The sequence below is a fragment of the Budorcas taxicolor genome, chromosome X (assembly GCF_023091745.1).
Source record: "Budorcas taxicolor isolate Tak-1 chromosome X, Takin1.1, whole genome shotgun sequence".
NCBI classification, from domain to species: Eukaryota; Metazoa; Chordata; class Mammalia; order Artiodactyla; family Bovidae; genus Budorcas; species Budorcas taxicolor.
The window spans coordinates 125,077,214-125,104,262 of record NC_068935.1 but is presented as its reverse complement, the minus strand read 5'-3'; the positions used below and the strand labels follow the sequence as shown (position 1 = coordinate 125,104,262).

At 42.8% G+C, this 27,049-nt stretch overlaps 1 protein-coding gene across 1 annotated transcript in view; it reads right to left on the bottom strand.

Moving 5' to 3' along the window:
• Positions 1-23,219, bottom strand: part of MAP3K15 (mitogen-activated protein kinase kinase kinase 15) — a 145,149-nt gene extending 121,930 nt beyond the window's left edge. Inside the window, exon 1 of the mRNA XM_052662827.1 lies at positions 22,853-23,219. Within this exon, the coding sequence (XP_052518787.1) occupies positions 22,853-23,219 (367 nt within the window). The remainder of the gene's footprint in view (positions 1-22,852) is intronic.
• Positions 23,220-27,049: the final 3,830 nt, after the last annotated feature.

Genomic DNA, 27,049 nt, shown 5'->3' with positions numbered 1-27,049 from the left:
ATTGTGGTGGGTTTTGCCATACATCAACATGAATCAGCCATGGGTGCACATGTGTCCCCCCATCCTGAACCTCCCTCCCACCTCCCTCCCCACCCCATCCCTCTGGGTTCAGGGCAGCAGCTTTGAGTGCCCTGCTTCATGCATCAAACTCGCACTGGTCACCTCCTTTACATACGGTAATATACATGTTTCAAAGCTATTCTCTCAAATCATCCCAGCCTGGCCTTCTCCCACAGAGTCAAAAAGTCTGTTCTTCACATCTGTGTCTCTCTTATAGCAATATAATCTTATATTAGGAAACCAGAAAATTTCAAATAAACAACCTAACCTTATACCTAAAGCAACACCTAAAGCACCTAAAGAACAAACAAACCCCAAATAAAGTAGAAGGACAGAAATAATAAAGATCAGAACAGAGATAAATGAAAAACAGATACAGAAAACAACAGAAAAGATGAATGACATTAAGAGCCGGCTCTTTAAGAAGATGAAATTGATAAAACTTTAGCCAGATTGATCAAGAAGAAAAGAGGGAGGGCTCAAATCAATAAAGTTAGAAATGAAGGGACTTCCTTGGTGTTCCAGTGATTAGGAATCCACCTTGCACTGCAGGGGACACAGGGTCAATCCTTGGTCAGGGAACTAAGATCTTACAGGCTGCAGAGTGACTAAGCCCACACACCAGAATGACTGAGCCCACATGCTCTGGAGCCTGTATACCACAACTAGAGAGCCCATGCACTGCAACTAAGACTTGATGCAGCCAAATAGAGAAATATTAAGAATAAAATAATTTAAAAAGAAATGAAAAAGGAGAAGTTACAACTGACACCACAGAAATGCAAAGGATCATAAGAGACTACTACAAACAACTACATGTCAACAAAATGACAAATCTAGAAGAAATGCACAGATTCTTATACAATATTCTAAGACTGAACAAGAAAGAAATGGAAAATATTAACAGACCAATCACAAGCACTGAAATTGAAATAGTGATTAAAAAACTTGCCAACAAACAAAAGTCCAGGATCACATGGCTTCACATGCAAATTCCATCAAACATTTAGAGAAAAGTTAACACTATCCTTCTCAAACTCATCCAAAAAATTGCAGATGGGAAAACTCCCAAACTCATTCTATGAGGTCACCATCGCCCTGATACCAAAATCCAGACAAAGATAACACAAGAAAAGAAAATTACAGGCCTATATCACTGACGAACACAGACACAAAAATCCTCAACAAAATACTAGCAAATCAAATCCAACAATACGCTAAAAGGATCAACATGACCAAGGGAGCTTTATCTCAGGGAATTATCTGAGATAAAGGATTTATCTGCAAGGATTCTTCAATATGCACAAATCAATCAGTGTGATACACCACATATTAACAAACTGAAGAATAAAAACCATATGATCACCTCTTTAGATACATAAAAAGATTTTGACAAAATTTAATACCCATTTATGACAAAAACTCTACAGAAAGTGGGTATAGAGGGAACTTACCTCAACATAATAAAGGTCACATATGACAAACCCACTGCTAACATCATTCTCAATGGCGAAAAACTGAAAACATTCCCTCTAAGATCAGGAACAAGACAAAGATGTTCATTGTTGCCACTTTTCTTTAACACAGTTTTGGAAGTCCTAGTCATGGCAATCAGAGAAGAAATAAAAGGAATCCAAATCGGTGGGGGGAAGCAAAACTGTCACTGTTTGCAGATGCCACGATACTACACATAGAAAATCCTCAAGATGGTACCAGAAAACAACTAGAGCTCATCAATGAATTCAGTAAGTTTGCACAATACAAAATCAATACACAGAAATCTCTTGTATTTCCAGACACCAACCGCAAAAGATCAGAAAGAGAAATTAAGACAACAATCCCACTTACCATCACATCAAAAAGAATAAAATATCTAGGAATAAACCTACCAAAGGAGACAAAAGACCTGTACTCTAAAAACTCTACAGATGCTGATGAAAGAAACCAAAGATGACACAAACTGATGTAAAGATATACTGTGTTCTTTGATTGGAAGAATCAATATTGTCAAAATGACTATACTGTCTGAGGCAATGTACAGATTCAGTGCAATCCCTTTCAGATTACCAATGGCATTTTCCACAAAGCTAGAACAAAAAAGTTTTCTAATTTGTATGGAAATACAAAAGACCCCAAATAGCGAAAGTAATCCTCAGAAACAAAAACAGAGTGGAGATGACTCCATGACTTCAGACTATACTACAAAGCTACAATCATCAAAACAGTATGGTACTGGCACAAAAACACAAATATAGATCAACAGAATGGGATAGAAAACCCAGAAATAAACCCAAGCACCTATGGTCAATTAACCTATGACAAAAGAGGCAAGAAATACAATGCAGAAAAGACAGTCTCTTCAATAAATGCTGCTGGGGAAATTGGACAGCTACATGTGAAAGAATGAAATTAGAACATTCTCTAACATCATACACAAAAATAAACTAAAAATGGATCAAAGACCTAAATGTAAGGCCAGACACTATAAAACTCTTAGAGGAAAACAGGCAGAACACACTTTGACATAAATTGCAGCAATTTTTTTGATCCACCTCCCAGAGTAATGAAAATAAAAACAAAAATAAACAAATGAGGCTTAATTAAACTTAAAAGCTCCTGCACAGCAAAGGAAATAATAAACACAACAAAAAGACAACCACAGAATGAGAGAAAATATTTGCAAACAAAGTGACCAACAAGTGATTAATCTCCAAAATACACAAATAGCTCGTGTAGTTCTATGTCAAAAACATAAACCCAACCAAAAAAAAATGGACAGAAGATCTAAATAGACATTTCTCCAAAGCAGACATACAGATGGCCAAAAAGCACATGAAAAGATGCTCAACATCACTAATCAGAGAAATGCAAATTGAAACTACAATGCGATATCATTTCTCACTGGTCAGAAAGGCCATCATCGAAAAAAATCTACAAACACTAAATGCTGGAGAGGATGTGGAGAAAACGGAACCCTCTTACACCCCCACTGTTGGTGGGGATGTAAACTGGTACAGCTACTATGGAGAACAGTATGGAAGTTTCTTAAAATACTAAAAATAGAACTACCATATATGACCCAACAATCCCACTCCTGGGCATATATCCAGAGAAAACCATAATTCGAAAAGATACATGTACACTAATGTTTACTGCAGCGTTATTTACAATAGTCAAGCCATGAAAGCAATCTAAATGTCCATTGACAGACTAATGGATAAAGATGATGTGGTACATATTATAACAGAATATTACCTGACCATAAAAAAGAACAAAGTAATGTCATTTGCAGCAACACGGATGGATCTAGAGATGATCATACTAAGTGAAGTAAGTCAGACAAAGACAAATATCATATGTTATTACTCATTTGTGGAATCTAATTTTTAAAAAATAACACAAGTGAATTTATTTACAAAACAGAGAGAGACTTACAGATATTGAAAATAATCATAGTTACCAAAGGGGAAACTTCGGTGACAGAGATAAATCAGAAGCTTGCGATTAACATACACACACCACTATATATGACAGATATCCAACAAAGACTACTGTATAGCACAGGGAACTCTACTCAACATTCTCTGATGACATATGAGAAAGAAATCAGAAAAAGAATGGATAATTGAATCACTTTGCTGTAGAACTGAACCTAACACAACATTGTAAATCAACTATACTTGAATAAATTTTTTTTTTAAACAGGACAGATTGATACTGCCACTGACAAAAAAAATTCCAAGTAACTCATGTGCAATTGGAAAAACACCTGAAACCCAAAGGTGACATTTGCCTGACATTTTTCAGTTGGCCCAATTGAGTTAGTTTACTTGGAAAAGTTCTACCACAATATTTGACCAGTTTATTTTTAGAACTTTTAAGACACTAAGTTAGCAGATTTATAAATGACAAATAGGATAAAACATCAAATTGGAATTCTTTATTATATATGCAGAATTGAGGCTTTTCCCCTAAAGTATGTTAGTTGCTCAGTCATGTCCAACTCTTTGCGATCCCATGGGCTGTAGCCTGCTAGGCTCCTCCATGCATGGGATTTTTCCAGGCAAGAATACTAGAGTGGGTTGCCATTTCCAAGAGACTATAAATTACCTAAAAGCTTTAATCATCACAATGGTCACTTGCTTTGCTATTTACAAAACACTGTCATAGACATCTGTGTTGAATTTCAGAACTAGCCCATGAGGCAGGCTTGGTAACTGACTCTTACTTTGTAGGTGGGAAAATGAGGCAGAGAGAGTAACAGAATCACCCAAGGTCACACAGCAAGGGCACAGCACTCAGGGCTCGAAACAAGCCAAATCTTATGCTCCCCAGGGCCCAGATGAGGCTTACAACTTCCTAGACTCACTTTCTGAAACTGAGTCACTGGGAAGAAGGGGCAAAACAGCTTATCAATCTTAGGCAAACAGTTTAGATAGCATCACCGACTCAATGGACATGAATCTGAGTAAATTCCAGGAGATAGTGAAGGACAGGGAAGCCTAATGTACTGTAGTCCATGGGGTTGCAAAGCGTCAGACATGACTTAGCGACTGAATAACAACAAAAAGCAAACAGATCACAGAAAAAAAGAGGTCAAATTCAGATTTTCAATCTCAGAGGAAAAGCCTATACAGAATAAATCTTCCTCTTTGATCATGGTACGCACACACACACACACACACACACACACACACACACACATACACACACTCTCTCTCTCTCTCTCTCTCTCTCTCCCCACCACCCCCCACCGCCCCATCTTGGCTTAATAAACTTTAAGAAGTGATACCCCATCAGGGATTTCAAACAGCCAAGGATCCCATTAAAATCTACTCTTAGCAGGAAAGTATCTGAATTTAAAAGCAAAGTGCCCTTGCAATAATTTAAGAATCCATTTTAATGATCTCATTACATGTTTACATGAAATAAGAAAATGAATGATATAGAGGATTTTAGTTAACTAAAAACTTTTGAATATTATTTCAGTGAAATGCCTTAAAAGGAATACGTAAAACTATAAATTTTCTACGGTGGTTTAAAAGTATCTGATTTTCAAAGCAAAGTATTAGTCAGTACAACAATAAGATGGCAAATGATTTACCATATAGTAAGATTGTACTGGCTCATGCCAGGCTTTAAATACATTCTAGGTAATCTATAAGCTTATCTCCCAGCAGAAAATAGGATATGATGAATATTCAAGTTAAGCTTGGCTGTGCCAAAATGAAAACAACGAGATTTCAGAATTAATATTTCTGCCAAAGACATTTAAAAAAATCTGATCAGATTTATGGCAACACTGGTCATCTAAAAACTACCTAAAAAACAACAGAGCCCATATTCACTGGACAGGAGGCACCTTCACTAATCCCAACCGGAATTTAGACCTAATTTTATCCACTGCTGCTCAAAACCAACATATCTGAGGGCAGGTCAATGGAAAGAATGTTGCAAAGTGTCATTTAAATCCAATTTTCCCATCTCCTGAGGAGGAGACAGCCTACCAGTTCAGGGTCAGGAAGTCAACAAATCCTAACCAAGTGCCACGTGGGATGGGTACTAGTTGCTTGGAGTATCAAGTTTCAACTGGGATTGTGGGGTGGGAAAGAGGGGGGATGTCCATAACCTATATCTGGTCCCCTATATTTTGCCTTCTAGTATCTTTTTTGGTAAGAATGACCAAAAAATAAGTCATTTTTATATTTTATAGGTATGATTGAGATATGTCCATTTACCAGTTTTTTATATTTTATAGGTATGATTGAGATATGTCCATTTACCAGTTTTTTTCAAAGAAAGATGCCATATATAAGCAAACTATGCTTACTCACAGAGGTGAATGGAGTCATTGGGCTGAAGTTCAGACCACTTGCAGTGAAATATTTATAACATCAAGTGTAGCATGAATTACGGAGAAGGCAATGGCAACCCACTCAAGTACTCTTGCCTGGAAAATCCCATGGACGGAGGAGCCTGGAAGGCTGCAGTCCATGGGGTCGTGAAAAGTTGGACACAGCTGAGCGACTTCACTTTCACTTTTCACTTTCATGCATTGGAGAAGGAAATGGCAACCCACTCCAGTGTTCTTGCCTGGAGAATCCCAGGGACGGGGGAGCCTGATGGGCTGCCGTCTATGGGGTCGCACAGAGTTGGACACGACTGAAGCAACTTAGCAGCAGTAGCAGCATGAATTAAGCCACACATATGTTGTTCTTCCAACTAACAAGGCAAAAAAAATGTGCAGCTTTATACTGCAAGCTAGGGTGCATTCATCACTTCAGATGGTAACAATATCCTGTGATCTCACACTTCACAGTTTTGACTTTGGGTTCCCTTTGAAAACACTACCTCATACTGTCATTTTTAGCAGCTTCCTTCAACTCTTTTATAAAGGAATCTGCTTTGACATGACTTTCTTTGGCAGATTTTTTGGCAATCTATTTCTTAAAACCTTTTCTGACCAGCAGCTAGTGACCTCATCGTCTAAAAGGTCTGTGTCACACATTACCTTCAAGATGTGGGCAGTTTTAGAGATGAGCTGCTATCACACCCTGCAAACTGCCAAGAGGGTACTGCTGAGCTTTTCTGTTAGCATGGCAAAATTGCAGAGATTTCCTTAATTTGTTCTCTAATCATCTCCTTATAATGACCACCAGTCAACACAAGAGGACCCTTGACTTCTACATCAACTTCGACCATAATACCCTCTTTGTTTTTAACAAAATCAACTGCTCCTTCAAGGTCATCGCTAGGTGCCAGGACTTTTACTGATTTGTTCCCCCATTCTGTGTTCTAAGCTTCCCAAGTGGTGTCCACCACCACATTCTGTGGAGGGCAACTGAGTTCATTTCATGGTGGTGATGGTGACTCACTGCTAGATATGGGGCCATTTTCTTTCTTTTAATCCCTTCTAATTTCCTTTTTTCCATGGACCAATTTCCTTTTTCTTAGGTGGTTCTCTGAAAAGAAATACGCAGAGCTTATGATTCTCATCAAGCATGCCTTACTAGCCAGAAGCTTTACAAAAATTACTTAGCAAGGACAAGTATTTTGGATGCGAGATTTTTATTCTCAGGACAGAGAACACATTTTTTTTTTAATGAACCCATCCAATAAGTCTTGAAACTTTGGCCTTGTGAGATCCAACTGACAATCCAACAGTCATTCTAAACATCCAGATGGACTTTGCTTCCAGCTCACAACTAATGTATCTGGAGGGATACACTGAAGGCCAATCAAGCACCTTTATCATGTAAACCATTTTGTTTCATTTATTCTGCTTCTTTTGCACCCCCCTACTGCAACCTTTAGTCACACAGAGTATCAGGTATGGACAGAACTGGTCTGATAAAATGCAGCTGGCACTGAGGCTATTTTTACTTATTGGATGCAGACATATTTTATCATATTCTGGTTACTACTGCTGCATGAAAAAAATCATCTCAAAATTTAATGGTACAAGTCTGAGTTCTGACTCCAAGTAAGATGGAATAAATACATTCCACTCTGTCTCTCCACGAATGCAGCTACAAAAACTAGACACAGTGGATGGAATAGCTATTTCAGGAGTGTGATGAGTAAGTGGAAGCAAGCAGACTGCAGATGACGACCAGGTTTCTGAGTGCCACCAAGTCAACAGCAAGTTCCCCTGGTTTTCCCCAGCCTGGCCTAAAGGCAGCATGAATTCAGAACTGGGTGCTAAATGCAGACACAAATAGCACCAGGAGACACCATCTTTAAAAAAAAAAAAAAGGCAGGAAAGGAGGCTCCTAATGCTCAGAGAGTGAGGGAAATTCTCTACTGTTTCCTTTGTCCCCCTGTAGCCCCAGGCCCCCTGCAATCCTGCAGCAGTGATAGTAGGTCAGTGGCAAAAGGGGCCTTCTGATGTCGGGAACTGAGAGAGGGCAATCTTGTGCTCTAATTGAAGGAGTTGTGCTCCCATGGGAGGTGCTGGTTGTGACTCTTCATTGGTTTTTTCTCCTTCTGAAATCCTGGCCCCAGACATGGGCCCAGCTGTAGGAAGTGTGAGGCTGAGTGGAGTAATCGGCCACAGGACTGAAAAGGGGAGCCTCAGTAAACCAGAGAGTGCAATGGTGAACAGGACTAACAAGGCCAGGAAACCCTATCTGACACCACAACTGAAATGGAACTTGGCAGCTTAAACCAGCTAGGCCAACTGTCTGCTAAAGCAAAAATATCAACAGACTCCATAGGATATAAAGAAGGGCCAGAATCTCCTAACATAATATTCAAAACGTTCCAGAGAGAAACCTGTTGCTCGGCATTCAAAGATGCAGGAAAGTTTCGACTCACGGGAAAAGACCATCAACAGACTCCAGTGACAAGATGGTATCACCAGACATCAGAATGATTTCACAATGACTTTAAGAAGTTATTATAGAAATTCTCCAAGAAGTGAGGGCAAACACTCCAGAAAAGAATGGGAAAAAAGTCTCAACAACTAAAGAACTGAATGGAAATTTTAGGAATGAAAATTTTAATAAACAAAAGAAAAAACTCACTAGATTGGCTCACAAGAAGAATGGAGGTGACAGAGGGTCAGTGAACTTAAGAGATGGATCAATAGAAATGATACAATCTAAACAAGAGACAAAAGACAAAGGGTTGAGGCCCGAATAAAGATCTCCTAGGAATTAAGACCCTCTCCCAAAGGCCCATAAACCAATAAGAAAAAGTGGGGAGAGTTATGAAGAGGCAGCTCTCAGAAAAAGAGGAAATATGCTCAACTTCACTCAGGATAAGAGAAATACAGACTAAAACTAATTGACCCAAGGAAGCGAAAGTAGCAGCTTATTTCCTCTTCACTTGTTTGGTCTTACTGCATGTTTCTCTGTCTTTTCATTTTGTTTAATTTACTGTCTTTGGGGTCTCCTTTCTGCAGGCTTGCAGGTCATAATTCCTCTTAATTGTGGAGGCTGCCCCCCATGGTTGGGAATTTGCTGTGTAACACAGGGAGCTCAAACCCAGTGCTCTGTGACTACCTAGAGGGGTGGGAAGTGGGAGGGAGGTCCAAGAGGGAGGGGACATATGTACACCTATGGCTAATTCATGTTGATGTACAGCAGAGACCAACACAATATTGTAGCAATTGTCCTCCAAATAAAAATAAATCAAAAAACAAAAAACTAATTGATTTATCTCTTAACCATCAGGCTAACAGGAGTCTAAAACACTGGCAACCTGTTTTGTTAGTGAGGCTATAAAGATAGACAATGGCAGAACTCACAGATGGGAATCTGACACTATTTACCAAAATTATAGGTGCATTTATTTTTTAATTCACAAATACCTTTTAGCTACCCAATCACAAATATGCCCATACATGGATTAAACGGCCCACGTGTGAAGTTATTCATTGCAGCTTCAGTTCAGTTGCTCAGTCGTGTCTGACTCTGTGACCGCATGAATCGCAGCACACCAGGCCTCCCTGTCCATCACCAACTCCCGGAGTTCACTCAAACTCACGTCCATCGAGTTGGTGATGCCATCCAGCCATCTCATCCTCTGTCGTCCCCTTCTCCTCCTGTCCCCAATCCCTCCCAGCATCAGAGTCTTTTCCAATGAGTCAACTCTTTGCATGAGGTGGCCAAAGTATTGGAGTTTCAGCTTTAGCATCATTCCTTTCAAAGAACACCCAGGGCTGATCTCCTTTAGAATGGACTGGTTGGATCTCCTTGCAGTCCAAGGAACTCTCAAGAGTCTTCTCCAACACCACAGTTCAAAAGCATCAATTCTTCAGCACTCAGCTTTCTTCACCATCCAACTCTCACATCCATACATGACCACTGGAAAAACCATAGCCTTGCCTAGACGGACCTTTGCTGGCAAAGTAATGTCTCTGCTTTTGAATATGCTATCAAGGTTGGTCATAACTTTCCTTCCAAGAAATAAGCGTCTTTTAATTTCATGGCTGCAATCACCATCTGCAGTGATTTTGGAGCCCCCCAAAATAAAGTCTGACACTGTTTCCACTGTTTCCCCATCTATTTGCCATGAAGTGATGGGACCGGATGCCATGATCCTCATTTTCTGAATGTTGAGCTTTAAGCCAACTTTGTCACTCTCCTCTTTCACTTTCATCAAGAGGCTTTTTAGCTCCTCTTCACTTTCTGCCATAAGGGTGGTGTCATCTGCATAGCTGAGGTTAGTGATATTTCTCCTGGCAATCTTGATTCCAGCTTGTGCTTCTTCCAGCCCAGCGTTTCTCATGATGTACTCTGAACATAAGTTAAATAAGCAGGGTGACAATATACAGCCTTGATGTACTCCTTTTCCTATTTGGAACCAGGCTGTTGTTCTATGTCCAGTTCTAACTGTTGCTTCCTGACCTGCATATAGGTTTCTCAAAAGGCAGGTCAGGTGGTCTGGTATTCCCATCTCTTTCAGAATTTTCAACAGTTTATTGCAGCTTAGTAGCAAAAAACTCTACATTCAAGTGTCCCTTTAAAACGGTACTGATAAATAATACATCCACCCAATGAAGCACTATTCAGCTATAAAAAATAATAAGGAAGATTCCCACATTCTGATTTGGAAAGGTATCCAGGCTAAGTTGTTAATTTAAAAAAGCAAGGTGTAGACCAGTGTGTTTGGTCCGGTACCTTTTGAGTAAGAAAGGGAGAATAAGAATGCATAGTCATATGTGCTTATGTTGACACAGCAGAAGTGCTCAAACTTCTGTAATGGGTCAGATAATAAATATTTTTGACTTTGTGGACCACACAGTCTCCACCATTGCAGCCCCAAAGTGGCCACAGATGGATGGATGTGTTCCTAAAACTGTACTTACAAAATAAAGGCAGCTTGCTTGCAGGTTGCAATTTGCTGACAGCTAACATAAAGAAACTCCAAGGATAAATAAGACACTAAAAAAACTTAGAGGAAACAGCATAGATGGGATAATAGATGGGATACATAAGTTGGTCTCTGAAATTAAGAACTCATGGTGTTAAAGAAGAGCTTCAAGAAAGTTCAGAGATAAACCACAGAATGGGAGAAAATATCTGCAAATCATATATCTGACAAGGGATTTGTCTCCAGATTAAATAAAGGATTTTTACAGCTCAATAGCAAGATCACAGATAACTCAAGTGAAGAAAAGGACAAAGGACCTGAACGGACATTTCCACAAGGATACTGTTGTTGAGTCGCCAGGTCGTGGTGAACTCTTTGCAACCCCACTCCAGTATTCTTGCCTGGAGAATTCCATGGCCAGAAAAGTGGTGGGCTACAGTCCATGTGATTGTATAGAGTAGGACACGACTGACTGACTAACACTTTCAGGCAAGGAAACTGGAGTGTGCTGCCATTTCTTTCTCCAGGGAATCTTCCTGACCCAGGAATCAAACCCATGTCTCCTGCATTGGCAGGCCGGTCCTTTACCACTGAGCCACCAGGGAAGCCCAAAGAAGCTACACAAATGGCCAATAAACACATGAAAAGACATCTGACATCCTTAGTCATCAGAGAAATGGAGAGCGAAATCAAAATGATGTAACACTTCAAGCTACTAGGATGGCTGTCATTTTAAGAAGACAGACAAAGTACCAAGTAAGGATGTAGTGAAACTGGGATGCTTGTACGTCTCTGACGGGACTGTAAAATGGTGTAACTGCTTTGGAAAAGATTTTTGGAAAGGTGTTCCTCAAAAGGTTAATGGATGCAATCCAAGTACCCATCAATGGATGGATAGATAAACAAAATGTGGTTTATCCATACAGCAGAATATTACTAAGCCTTAAAAATGAAGGAAATTCTGATACATGCTATAACATGGGTGAACCTTGAGGACACTATGTTAAATGAAAAAAGCCAGCTCCCACACACAAAACCCTGTACAATTCCACTCACGTAAGGCACTGAGAGTATCAAATTCAGAGACAGAAAGTAGAATGGTGGTTACTAGTAACTGGGGAATGGGTGGATTGGGAAATCATGGTTTATTAAATCATGGCTATTAAACATGGACCCATTAGGGTCCAGTGTTTCAGTTTTGTAAGGTGAAAAAGTGCTGGAGATTGGTTACACAACAATATGAATGTACTTAATGCTATTAAATGGTACACTGAGAAATGATTAAGATGGTCAACTTTATGATGTGTTTATTTATCACAATAAAAAACTTTTTAAAAGAATATCAGAGTTAACCATATGACCCAGAAATCCCATTGCTAGATATAAACCCAAGAGAAATTCAAAGATACGTCCACACAATAACTTGCAGCATTATTCACAATAGCCCAAACTGGAAACAGCGCCAACATCCATTAACTGAAAAATGGGAAAACGCAATGTGGTATATCCACAGTACAGTAATAAAAAGACGATGAAGGGCTGACATGCCATAACATGGATGAATCTGGAAAAGGCAGTAAGTGAAAGAAGACAGTCACCAAAAACCTAGTATTATATAATTTCATTTATATGAATAAACAAACCTATAGAGACAGTTATTATTCCTGGCCAGGCAGGAAAACAGAAGTGGTCATACCCTGAGCTGCTGTTGGCATTCACTTTTTTGATCCAGGTACTGGGTTACCCCAGTTACCATACAGTTAGTGAAAACTCATAGAACAGTACACAGGATTGTGCCCTTTTCTGTATAGATGCTATACCTCAACTGAAAGAAACAATCAAGAGCTCTTCACTAAGCAGGGCTTTGTGCCTTCTCCTCACCTCCATTCTGGAGCACAGGACAAGGAACAGAGTTACAGTGGAATTTCCAACCTCAAAACTTAGGGGAAAAAATTTATTTTTTACCAACTGCAGGAGTGTAACATGACCCTACAATGTGATTACTGTCCAAAGGATTTGAGTCTCCAGTCTTCATTATTTCAATATACACATTTCCTTCCATACTGAGGTTCTGATGTGTTTATCACTGGGAGCAAGAAGGCAAAGACATGCGGGACTGACATTCATTGAACACTTACTAAGTTCAGGGCACTCTGCTTGAATCTCTACATACAATTTTTTTTTAATGGGGCTCAGAGACGTTAAGTAAATTATCCAAGATCACACAGTCTATAAATGACAAGACAGAAATGAAAACTTGATCCGTAAAGCCAACGTTCTTTGCCCTCTGCCACTCACATTGCCGGGCCCAGTGGAACACGATGATGGAATATATGTTGGCAAAGTTTCATCATGGATCTGTTTTGTCAGTTTTTACTCCAGAAGTCAGAAAGGCAATTTGCTTAAAGGACAACTTGCCTTTCATATATGTTGCTGGATGGTGAGATGAAAGGGAGGCAGCCATGGTCCTGCCAACTAGACTCAAAGTGCCTAGAGTACTCCTCCTGGGCAAGGCCCATCTCCCAGATGTTTGAATCAAGGTATCAGGATGGGTATCCAAAGTCACCTGTGTCAAACTTCATTTGAGATGAATGACAGCTCCCGAAGTAAAAGCTCAAAATATAAAGCTTTTAAAAGAACACGAAGAAGAGTAGCTCCAAGACCACAACCTGGAAACAGGCCAAGATTTCTTAGAGGGGACACAGAAGACAACCTCAACAGGCAAAGCTCCTTAATTACATTTGACCCAAACTAAAATTTTCTGCTCATCCAGTATCACAAGTAGATGAAAAAGCAAGCCACAGTATGAGACCAAATGTTCAGAAAATAAACTGACAAAACACTTGAATTTGGAGCACATAAAGAACTCTTCTAATCCAATAATAAGATGACAATGCAATTAAACCAGTAAATGGGGACTTCCCTGCTGGTTGAGTGGTTAAGATGGCAGGCTCCCAGTGTGCGGGTGGAGTGGGGAATGGGATGGTGGTAAATGGCTTCAATAGACACCTCACAAAGCAAGGTATCTGCATGGCCAAACAGCACATGAAAAGGTGTTCAACATCACTGATCGTCAAGGAAAGGTGACTTAAAACCACAATGAGAAACCACCACATTTCCCAACTAGCAGGGCCAAAATAGAAAAGCTCACTAGCACAAAGTGTTGTGAGCCGCCAGAACTCTGGTGGCTTTTGGTGCAAGGGATATAAAATGGTACCCCTTTGAAAAAAAATGTTTGGAAGTTTCTTACACCTACCCTTTGATCTGGAATCTGGGGCTTCCCTGGTGACTCAGATGGTAAAGCATCTGCCTGCAATGCAAGAGACTTGGGTTTGATCCCTGGGTTGGGAAGATCCCCTGGAGGAGGAAATGGCAACTCACTCCAGTATTCTTGCCTGGACAATCCCATGGACAGAGGAGCCTGGTGGGCTACAGTCCATAGTGTCACAAAGAGTTGGACAAGATTTAGCAACTAAACAACAACAACCACCCTTTGATCCAGCCATTCCACTCCTAGGTATCTACCCCAAAGTAGTGACAACATTTGCCATCAAGAAGACCTATATACAAATGTTCACAGCAGCTCTATTCCAGAAACTGGGAACAACCCAAATGCCCTTCAACAGGAGAATGGCTAAACCAATATTCATGCAGTGGAATAGCACTTGGCATTCTAAAGGAACAAACTACTGATAACATGCAACAATACAGATGGACAGATTGCAAAAATGTCATGCTGAATAAAGGAAGTCCAATACTGAAGAGTACACACCGTCTTGGTCCATTTAACAAAACTCTAGAAAAGGCAGTTTAATTGCTAAGTCATGTCCGACTCTTGCCACCCCATGGACTGTAGTCTGCCAGGCTTCTCTGTCCATAGGATTCTCCAGGCAAGAATACTGGAGTGGGTTGCCATTTCCTTCTCGACTAGAAAAGGCAAATCTAATCTAAAGTGACAGCATAACAGTCATTACCTGGGGCCATGAATGGGAGTGAAAAGGGGAATGAATGGGAGGGGATATGAGGGAACTCTCTGGGCAAATGGAAACTATATTGTGAGTGGCTTTGGTTACCTGGGTTTAGTCATTTCTCAAAGTTGTACAACTAAGATTTGCACATTACAATGTATATACATTCTGTACTAAAAATGGTTAAAAGTGCAATCAAGTAAGGGGTGAGGGGTGGGTCAAGATCAAGAAGAAAAGACGGCAGAATGTTAATAATTGTTGAAGTTGGGTAATGTACATGCTTGAAATTTACCATAATTAAAAACACTGAAGAGAAGAAAAAAAAAATCTATGTTGAATGCTCCTGCTTACTCCTCCACCACTGTGTCCAGCTCTGCCTCTCCCTTGGGCTGCCCTCTCACAGACCCCAACTCCTGAGTGAACTCTGCTTCTTGCCAAGGGCCACAGCTCAACTCCTGTCTGCTCTACAACTCTCCACCACCAGCCAAGCCCCAGTAACCACCAGGCATTTCTGCCAAGCCCTGTCACACCCAAGAGCTCAAAACCTGTTGAAGGGACTGGGAAACAAGAAGTTTTCCAGCTTGCTTTGCAGTTCAGTCATCTCCCACCTGTACTATCTACCTAAGATTTACATGGCACCTCTCTTAAAGCCTGATACTTAGGAGGCTTTAAAAGATAGTTTATGGTTTGTATTCCAAAAACATGTAAATTGACTACTGGGAATTGAAAATGTGTTTTCCCTTGTAACAAATAATATACAGCCAGTAACACAGCAGGCCAGCCCACAAATATCCATCTACCCACTGCACGTACTCCAGGCTTCCACAGCAATGCCTCAGTTCAATGCTACAGGTGTGATGCTTTTCATCAGCCAGTTCACATGACTAAGAGTTGGGGAAAGTTCCAGGTTCAAAGCTGAGTCAGTAGCAGTAAAAGTGGTTCAAAAGGAAGGAGGGTCAGCAAAGGGCCCCCATGGGCAAGCCAGCAGCCAAATCCAGCTGAGGCCCAGCCAGGGGCTCATGTGCTCTGGTCCCTGGACATACAATCATTGCTGCCTGAGCCAGTCAGGAGGAAGGGAGAGTGGAAAAAGGCTTCTGACTTACAACCGCATCTTTAATCTCCTACTGCACTTTCTTAAAATAAAATCACATTCATGTCACAGAAAATAAACATTATAGAAAATGTAGACAAACAACAAGAATTAGTATTCACAGCACACAGTCCAAACCACTGTTTCCAGTCCAGTGTGTCCAGAGTCCTTCCAGTCTCTTCTGTTTCATAGGTACCACCCAGAAGAAAGAGTCAGACCCAGAAATGGGTCATCAGGATATCTCTTATTTTTTAACAAAATCACAACTGCACTGTATCCAGGCCTGGCCACCATTTTCAACATAGTTTCTACAAGGAGTTACATTGATTCCTTTTGAGAGTCCTTGACAGATCTGCTTTATCTCAACAGGAGAAACCAAGTGTTGTCTGTGTCCACTGAAACTTAGTCTAAAAAGGAATTGGATGGATAATCCTAGGAAAGAGTCACAAAGAAAACTGCATCTGGTTCCCTGTCACTGAAGAGTTCAGGGTCAGACAGAACATCTAACATTGAGTCAGTAATTATGTAAGCACAATTGTGTTACTTGCTAAGAAACAAAACCACAGTGTGCACACAATGAACAGACAGGGATAAAAGTCCATGAAGGCTTCTCTGAAGACCTGAGATGTGAAGGCTGAATGAGTTTGGGACAGCGGAGGATGCCAGGATACAGTGGCTTCTAAGCAGATGACATGGACTGTAATCCACCAAGATTGGCCCAAGCTTGAAAGATCAGTTACAGAGCTGTTGGCAGTAACTTGAATTAGAGAAGCCAATGCTTGGACTACGATGGTGGCAGGGGGCAGGCAGAGAGAAGTAAAGCGGGTTTGAGAACCATTTGGAAGCAATAGGTTGGATCTGGCAATGAGGGACAGGGTGGAGTCGAGACTGATTCCTAGATTTCTGACTTGAACTGCTAAACTAATGATTTCATGCCCTTACGTTCTGCTGGAAATAGATGTGGCCAGTCTCCTGGGCAGGTATAGATAACACACATTCTAGAAAAAACACTGCCACGTGTCCCAGAGGACTGTCTTCCTTTGAAATTTATGCATTTTCCAGAACAGTGAGGAAAGTGAAAGTGAACGTGAAGTTGCTCAGTCGTGTCTGACTCTTTTTGACCCTGTGGACTGTAGCCCACCAGGCTCCTCCGTTCATGGGATTCTCCAGGCAAGAATACTGGAGTGGGTTGCCATTTCCTTCTCCGGGGGATCTTCCCGACCCAGGGATCAAACCCAGGTCTCCTGCATTGCAGGCAGAGGCTTTAACCTCTGTGCCACCAGGGAAGCCCAGTGAGGAAAGAGTGTGTACCAAATTCTTAGAAGTATTAAGACATCTTTAAGTCTCTTTCGCAAGCAGGAGCCAATGCACCTGTGGATTAAAGTTAGCTGAGAAACACGCAAGCATTTCTAGCAGAATACACAGCAAGCTATCTGAGTCAGGAGGAGCTAGGTGATGCTGCTACCTCAGACAAATCCCTCACATTTCAGGAGCTTAACTACCATCCTGAACACACAGCCTTCAAGTCTGTCCTGACAGAGGCAAAGAGAAATGGTGGTGGTGTATCATCTGACTCGGCTGCTTTCCAAGTGACACTTGTTGATGCTGCTCACATTCCATTGGGCAGCGCTCATCGTAAGAAGCCCAGCTAACTGCAGGGGAGAGCAGGCAATGTGGAAACATCTATGGAAGCCTGGTGGGCACTCTCCATGCTACATAACGCATAAAGCTAATAAATTTATGAGTAACATCATGGAAGGTGAAGCAAGACACAACCCACATAAAGGGGAGTGAAAGGAACTAGAGCTGGCCTTATTTTAAACCATTTTATGTTCTTTTTTGTTGCAAAAATTTCAATGTTACTGTTAGATACAAACTAACAGAAGCACTGCTGCTGCTGCTAAGTTGCTTCAGTCATGTCTGACCCCCTGCAACCCCAGAGATGGCAGCCCACCAGGCTCCGCCATCCCTGGGATTCTCCAGGCAAGAACACTGGAGTGGGTTGCCATTTCCTTCTCCAGTGCAGTATCATTTAATCAGAAGGAAAAAATAACCTAGTCTCCAATACCAGGGAAACCATGAGAGAACCTAGAATGTCTCCTCCCATTGCTGGCATGAACCTGATGGTCCAAGCATTTACATTCTATTTTCAAGGTCCACAGCAGCACAGTTAGGGGCCCCATGACTGGCATATATTATTACCAGTGACAATCCATTACATGAGATGATACATGGCTTGGCTTTCTCTTGGAAAGCCATGCCCTAGGAGACAACTTTCTAGCTGTTGGGCTATATTTTCATAACCCAAGTAGTACTCTCTTATCACTGTCAAAAAACCACCCCAAGTCTTAGGAACCTGACTAAATAAAACTTCTCTCTTGCTTATTGAAAATCCAAAAGTGGATGATCCTGGTCCAACAACTGTCCTCAAAAGAGTGGTTCAGGGATCCAGGTACCTTCCATCTCGTGCCACTGTCATCTTCTACAGTCAACCTCCAAGGTCCCCATGGAGACCACAGAAAGGGATGAGAAAGTATGTGAAGATCTACATACAAGCCATGCCTTGACTGAAAGTGACAGACATCACTAATACATCTCATTGGCCAAAGCTAGTTTCATACATCCCACAATAGACTCAATGGGTGCTGGAAAACATAGTCCCCACTTCCCAGCAACAATGAGCAAAATCAATCTCCTGACCCCCCGCCTAGCTCTGCCACACTTCATATCCTCCAAATGACTCTTGCCAGAACAAGGGAATCATCAAAGTCAAGTAACTAACTGGGATACTGATGTCGTAGTCTTTGAATCAATGTCCAGGAAATGCAAGGATTTCCTGTCGCAGGTGGCAATACTGCTTCACGTTTAAAATCACTGTGAACATTGCTGAACAAAAAATCAAAAGCAGGGCCCCGAGTCAGGAAAGTAGCTTGCAAGTGAGGTTCAGCGTGGACAGAGGGTAGGGAGAGCCAGACACACCAGGAATGGGAAGCTCACCCAGTCCCTGGGCCTGAGTAAACGGGCTGTTCTGTCATCTGAGCAGTTAATAGCTAACTCAAGACAGCTCCATTTCAGCATCTAGGTGTAGGTCCTTAGAATGGTCATGAATGAAACCAACTGGAGAGGACACCTACATCAATAATAAGGTGCATTCCCAGGGGATACAGGCATTGTGCTCTGCTGGGCCAGAGCTCAGTCTAAGAGTTCACACTATAAGTGTATCCAATGACAGCACTGTGGGAGAACAGTTTCCCTGGTTGAAACATTTAGAAACCCTGAGACAGTTTCCCAGGTTTCCTTCCTGCAGGATGTCTGAGTTTTTGGTATGTTCACAAGCACTGAGGACCCCCAGGAGGGAGGCTGCTCGGTACCCAACACACACAGTATGCCAGGCAAAGTCATGATCACGAATTCTGTTAAAATACAGAAATGGGCACCTCAACAAAAGGCATCAAGGCATATCCAGAAGAAGGGGTTTCTCCTATACAACAAAAAACCAGATATGCTTTGCTCTCCAAATCCTAGAAGTAATCGAGTGATGGATCCGCACTTGCTGAATTTGATAGTTTTACTGCACTTGAGACTCTCATCTTTGAGGATGGATGTTAAAAAACAAAACAAGAAAGGGTCCTTCTGTGAGTCAAAGGCACACAGAGATGACCACCACTTCTGTTAATGTAAAAAGAATGTCCCTCAAAAAGTTAAACACAGAATTACAATATTGTACCTAGCAATTTGATGTATAGGTATATACCCAAAAATGTGAAAGCAGAGACTTGAATAGAAATTTATCCACCTATGACAGCATCATTCACAAAACCCTAAGACATCATGCTAACTGAAATAAGCCAGACACAGAAAAACAAATACTGTACGAGTCCATTCATACAAGGCATCCGGAGCAGCCAAATTCATAGAGACAGACAGAAGGACAGGGGTTACCAGGGCCTGGGGGAGTGAGGAGTTATGAGTTATTAAGGGGTACAGAGATTCTGTTCAGGATGATGAAGTTCTGGAGATGGATAGTGGTGATAGCTGCACAGCAGGGCAACTGCGTTTAATGCTACTGAAATGCACACTGAAAAATGGTTAAAATGGCAAATTTTATGTTACATACACTTTGCCATAATTAAAAAAACAAAAGGTGATGAGGGCTTCCCTGGTGGCTCAGTGGTAAAGAATCTGCCTGCCAATGCAGGAGACGCGGGTGTGATCCCTGGTGCAGGAAGAGCCTACATTCCGTGGAGCAACTAAGACGCTGAGCCACACTATTGAGCCTGTGCTCTCGAGTCCAGGAGCTGCAACAACTGAAGCTCCAGACCCGTACTCTCCGCAACAACAGAAGCCACCACAATGAGAAGTCCATGCACTGCAACTAGAGAGTAGCTCCTACTTGCCACGACGAGAAAAGCACACAGCAACAAAGACCCAGCACAGCCAAAAATAAATAAATAATTTTTTTAAAAAAAGCCGATGAGATGCTCCTCAGCCCTCGTGGCCTGCAGGGGCTGTCTCTCGAAGCAGTGCCCACATGCGCCCTTGCAGGTTGATGGCTCTCCTGCAGCCCATCAAATCACCCAGGCACTGGTGACACATAACCTGTTTTTGACCCACAAAGGATTACAGAAAACTGCACAAGGAGACGGGAAAACATGATCCAAGCCAGCCTTGACTTGCTCTGACTCAGGAGACAGGAAGTGCTTCAATTTCACATCTATGATCCCCCCAAACACACTTAGGACAGTTCGGTAGTTCCCCTCTCCTACAAGCATTTTTCTGGAACAGCACCGTCTGATGGGACCTTCCTCGATGAGGAAAACACTCTCCTCACTGTGTTTGTGGAGTACTCAAAATGCGGCAAATGCAAATGAGGAACTTTTATTTTATTGCATTTAAACTAACTTAAATGTAAAAAGCCACCTGTGGCTAGGGGCTAACATATCAGACAGCAAGGTTTTAGAAATTTTACAAAGAAGCCAGTGACAGATTTGTATCTTTTTGGTGGAGACACCAAAATGTTGTGTGAATGGCAGAGATTAGGAAGCCAGTGGAAGGTGGTGGTGATAGTGGTGGTGGGGCGTCTGTTTAAATCCATGAACCCATTTACTCAAGTTTTATGTACTGTTCATCAAACCTATGAGAAGAAATTATTAGTTATGATGATGTATTGAAAAATAATTTATTCAAGACCAGGCCCAGGTCAATGAAAGGGGGTACATAATGAAGCTGAAAATTCTAGGCAATCAGGACCCAGAACAAGAAAAGACCATGCGCTCTTTGTGTGGCTCTGGAATTGAAAGCCCAAGATCTCTGCCTGAATGAACCATCACACCCAACCTGACAGAAGCAGTTCTGGTAGTAGATGAGGCTTGTTTTTTTACACACACACCCCACACCCACACCCACACACACACCACAGAGAAGCAAAGCCACTGCACGCCAATTTTCAGAGCACCAGCAGGCAGGAGGCTACAGTTGTGCCTAATGGTCAAAGCGACATTTAACCATTCAGAGAAGAGTCTGTTCAACTTCATTTTCAGAAGAGAATGAACAGAAGTTGAGAAAACCGAGTGGTTCCCAGTGAAGTGGCTCCTGAACAACTTTTCTAAAAAAGATGCTGTGCTGAAGTCAACTCCGAGTGGTCAGAAAAGTCAAAGGAGCATTTTCAAAGGGCCCAGCTGCCACTTGTTTGAACAAGCCTGCTACCCCGCCCCCCTTCCAGCTGGGGAGCATTTGCTCTGCAGAAAACAGATCCCAGCAAAGAATGGCCAGTAATAAAGCTAGCTCACCACCTCATCAGCACAGTGTGGCCGGCACCTTAAAGAGATTCTCCATCTCCCTTCTCAGGTGCTTTTGGGGTTAGGGCAGGCATGGTGCTCCTGTCTGACCCGTGGAGAAACCAAGGCACAGGCTCCCAGGTAAACTACTGTCTCACATGCAGTGTTTGTGAATGTCACCCAAGTGCCAGAGGCTTGTCATATAGCTTCTATAGGTTACGTAAGGCAAACAGCAACAATCCGTTCTATACCTGGAGTAACTCGTGCCAACCACAAGTACAGATTTAAGGCTGAGTGAGCTGAGGGTCCCATTCCAGCAATGGAGGAGATCCTAAAGCCAGAAACACTTCAGAAAGAACAAAATACATCTGCCACACTGGTGGTACAGCACAGCTGTGATAAGTGTGCAAAAGAACACGGGGAGGGGGGTGGGGGGGTACTTCCCTGGCGGTCCAGTCTCGAAGACTTCTCCTTCCAATGCAGGAGGTGCAGTGTTCAATCCCTAGTGGGGGAACTAAGACCCCCCCACATGCCTTGTGGCCAAAAAATCAAAACATAAAACAGAAACCATATTGTAATAAATTCAATGAAGACTTTACAAATGGTCCACACCAAAAAAACTTAAAAAAAAAAAAAAAAAGAACCCGGGGATATTTCCAAGAGATGCACCCCCACTCCCACTGTAACATCGATGTCCATTCTTGGCTGCAAAATGGAATCACCTGGGAAGCATTCAACAATCCTGAGGCCTCAGGTTCTGCTGTCATTGGTCTGGGCAACAGAAGTTTTTAAAGCTCCCCCAGGGGATTCTAATGTGGAGCCAGGGTTGGGACCCATAGAAGGGAGAAAGTAAGAGTAGAATACCTAGAGGGGAGGGGGACTCGGCCTCGTCTGGGTCATAGGCTATTTCTTGCATCAACTGATGTTTAAGAAAACTGAAGAATAAAGAAATATAAATGCTAGGGGTCTCTGTTTTCTTATGTGTAAAAGGGTACAATGCCCCCTACTCTCCCCTCCCCAGAAGGTAGGGCGGTCCTGGCAGGGGGTGCTAGGATAGGGAGGAGCTGGTGCTCTGGCGGCGCGAGTGCTAAGGAAAGTTGGGAGGAGTGGGGTGGGAGAGAGAGGGGAACCCGCCTCACCTGCGTCGTAGAAGGCGTCGAGCACGGCCGTCTCCCCGAAGTCGAGCTCCCCGAAGGGTACGGAGATGAGGTGGGCGCCCTCCGCCTCGCAGGCCCGCAGCAGGCACTGGCGCGCCCCCGCCTCGGGGCCGCCGGCCGCGCCGCCCCGGGGGCTCTCGCTGCGCACGTATACTGCCCGCAGCGCCCGCCGCGGCCCGCCCCCGCCCGCGCCCTCGCCTCCGACCCCCGCGCCCTCGGCCGCCCCCTCGGGCTCCGGCGGGCCCGGCGGCCCCGCCACGCCCTCGCCCACCGGCGGCAGCGGGCACTGTGGGGGCTCGGCCGCCGCCCCGACCGCCCCCGCCGGGGGCGCCCCGCCGCCGCTCTCCATGTGGCCGCCGGCGCGCCCTTCCTGGTCCCACCTCGGCGCGAGTGGCCGGCGGCGGCACCTGCTCCCGGGACGCGGGAAGGGAGTTAGAGGGACCCAGCGCCCGCCGGTGGCCCCGCGACGGACAGGTGATGGCGGGGCCCCTGAGCCGCACGCGGAAGCTCCTGCCCCGCAGCCCCCGAGCGCCCTTTGAAGGCTCGGTCGGGAGGCGGGAGGCGGGGGCGGGGACGTCAGGGCCAGCGGAGGGCGGGGGGAGGTCTGGGAAGGGCGGCGGGGCAGGAGCCCGCCGGGCGCCCCCTGCCGCCTCCCCCGGGCAGCGCTCTGAGAAGGGCGGATTCACGAACTGCAGGATTTTGTTGTTTATTGCCATCGCTCCAGCCTTCGGGGTCCCGATTTTTTCCCTCGAAACAATTTGAGGCTTTTCAAACAGACTAAAAAAAGCTCTTTCAAAGCGCCGGTTGGATGTCAATATTCAACTCCAAGCTAAATACAGATGTAGTTTCAACTCAGAATCGAGATGAGAAGATGCTTATTTAAAACACTACTGCTTTTCTACTGCGTGTCCCCAGTTGTGGACAGCAGGGCCCTTCTGAGCCCTGGAGGCTGCTCGTCCTGACTCTCACTGTGACCTTGACAGAAGCACCATGATGCACCAGCATCAAATTCTGTTGGCCTGTAGACCATTTCTTTTTTTTTTTCTTTATTTTACTTTACAATACTGTATTGGTTTTGCCATATATCAGCATGAATCCGCCATGTCACAATTTGTATGGAAATACAAAAAATCTCGAATAGACCATTTCTAGTTACAGTATTGCTTCCATTCTACGCTTTGGCTGTGAGGCATGTGGGATCTTAGCTCGCCAACCAGGGACTGAACCTTGCACCTCCTGCACTGGAAGTTGAAGTCTTAACCACTGAACCACCAGGGAAATCCCTTAATAACAACTTTATTGAAATATAATTCACAAACCTTCCAATTAACCCATTTAAATGGGTTTTAGTTTATTCTCAGAGTTGAGCAGCCATCACCATACTCAGTTTTAGAACATTTTCATCACACCCCCCAAAACCCAAGTACCCATTACCAGTCTCTCTCCACCTTCCCCAACACCCTTCAGCCCCAGGCAGCCACTAATCCACTTTCTGTCTCTGTAGATTTGGCTATTCTGGACATTTCACATAAATAGAATCATACACTGTGTGGATAAAGCTTTTCATTTGCTTTGGGTATATACCTAGGAATGGGATTTCTGGATCACATGGCAACTCCATGTTTAAGCTTTGGAGAAACTACCACTGCTTTTCAGCATGGCTCCATGGTTTTACATTTCCATCAGCAGTAGACAAGAGTGCCAACTTCTCTACACTCTCACCAACACTTGTTATTGTCTTTTTGATTACTGGGAATGAAGTGATAGCCCACTGTGGTTTGGATTTGCATTTCTCTTAAAGACTAATGATGTTGAGCATTTTGTCATGTGCTTATCTTCTATTTGCATAATTTCTTTGACAAAGGGTCCATTTGGACCTTTTGCCCTTTTAAAAATAGGGTAATCATCTGTTTATTATTGAGTTGCAAAAGCTCTTTATATATTATGGATACAAGTCTCTTATCAGATATGTGATTTGCAAATATTTTTTCCTCTTCTATGGGCTATGTTTTTACGTTCTTGACAGTGTCCTTTGCAGCATATCACAACCCATTTTGACACAAGGAGAATAGGACTTATAAAGTAACACTTTGCCTTTTCTTCATGTTTCAGTAATAATATAGTCCATTAACAGGAAGCAGAAACTGCCAGCATAAATCTTTGGAGAAATCCTCATTCCTGGCCTGATACAAACTAGCAATTTCACAAGTGACGTCAGTGTGCACCTTCTTTTGTGGCCAATGAATGGAAAATGGGCTCCAAGGAAAACTATAAAAACACCAAAACCAGAATTAGGAAGAGGAAAGCTAGAGAAAACTTTCAACATTTCTGTTCTAAGACTTTTAAAAAATACTATGCTATAAAAGGACACATTTTCTTTGCAACCTTGTAATGCATCATAATAGTAATTTTCCTAATGTGCCTGTTCATCTGAGATTATTTCAATGACTAGCGTAGCCTTCAGAAGGGCAGAGATGCCCATTTCACAATTGCTTGCCAGTATCCTGCTGTTGCCACACTTCAATCTTCCCATGTTTCTTCCAGCTCTCACTGGGCCCTGATGACTAAGCGAGCCTCATAAGAGTTGTGAATTCTGGCTTGAATAATATCTTTCTTTAAATGCAACCCCTGTGGAATAAAGGACCTGGCTAACAGGCACCTTCCCCGCAGGTGGAACACACAGCCCACCTTCTCATTGTCTCCAGTAATTTGAATGCTTGAAACATACCCAAGTCCCTTCTCCTGATGTCCTTCCTACCTCCCCTGCTCCCGCCCCACTGATGAGAAAACTGAAAAGTTCTGGATTAGTCTTTTCCATTTAGTGGAACAATTGTTCTGTTCTTACTTCTGCCTTGCCCCTTACTAAGCACTTACCCTGGAAAATACTTTGCCTCAATGGAGAGATGTCATTTGGACTGGAATGGGGAGTTGAAGAATAGAGTGGAGACACTGTAGCTAAAGGTTAAATCTAGGTGTTTTTCTCATTTCCTCTATTTTATTTTAGACTGGTTATTCATACCAATTAGAGCTGACAGTGGCTCAGATCATGAACTCCTTATTACCAAATTCAGACTCAAATTGAAGAAAGTAGGGAAAACCGCTAGACTATTCAGGTATGACCTAAATGAAATCCCTTATGATTATACAGTGGAAGTGAGAAATAGATTTAAGGGCCTAGATCTGATAGATAGAGTGCCTGATGAACTATGGAATGAGGTTTGTGACATAGTACAGGAGACAGGGATCAAGACCATCCCCAAAGAAAAGAAATGCAAAAAAGCAAAATGGCTGTCTGGGGAGGCCTTACAAATAGCTGTGAAAAGAAGAGAGGTGAAAAGCAAAGGAGAAAAGGAAAGATATAAGCATCTGAATGCAGAGTTCCAGAGAATAGCAAGAAGAGATAAGAAAGCCTTCTTCAGTGATCAATGCAAAGAAATAGAGGAAAACAACAGAATGGGAAAGACTAGAGATTTCTTCAAGAAAATTAGAGATACCAAGGGAACATTTCATGCAAAGATGAGCTTGATAAAGGACAGAAATGGTATGGACCTTACAGAAGCAGAAGATATTAAGAAGAGGTGGCAAGAATACACAGAAGAACTGTACAAAAAAGATCTTCACGACCCAGATACTCATGATGATGTGATCATTAATCTAGAGCCAGACATCTTGGAATGTGAAGTCAAGTGGGCCTTAGAAAGCATCACTACAAACAAAGCTAGTGGAGGTGGTGGCATTCCAGTTGAGCTGTTTCAAATCCTGAAAGATGATGCTGTGAACGTGCTGCACTCAATATGCCAACAAATTTGGAAAACTCAGCAGTGGCCACAGGACTGGAAAAGGTCAGTTTTCATTCCAATCCCAAAGAAGGGCAATGCCAAAGAATGCTCAAACTACTGCACAATTGCACTCATCTCACATGCTAGTAAAGTAATGCTCAAAATTCTCCAAGCCAGGCTTCAGCAATACGTGAACCGTGAACTCCCTGATGTTCAAGCTGGTTTTAGAAAAGGCAGAGGAACCAGAGATCAAATTGCTAACATCTGCTGGATCATGGAAAAAGCAAGAGAGTTCCAGAAAAACATCTATTTCTGCCTTATTGACTATGCCAAAGCCTTTGACTGTGTGGATCACAATAAACTGTGGAAAATTCTGAAAGAGATGGGAATACCAGACCAC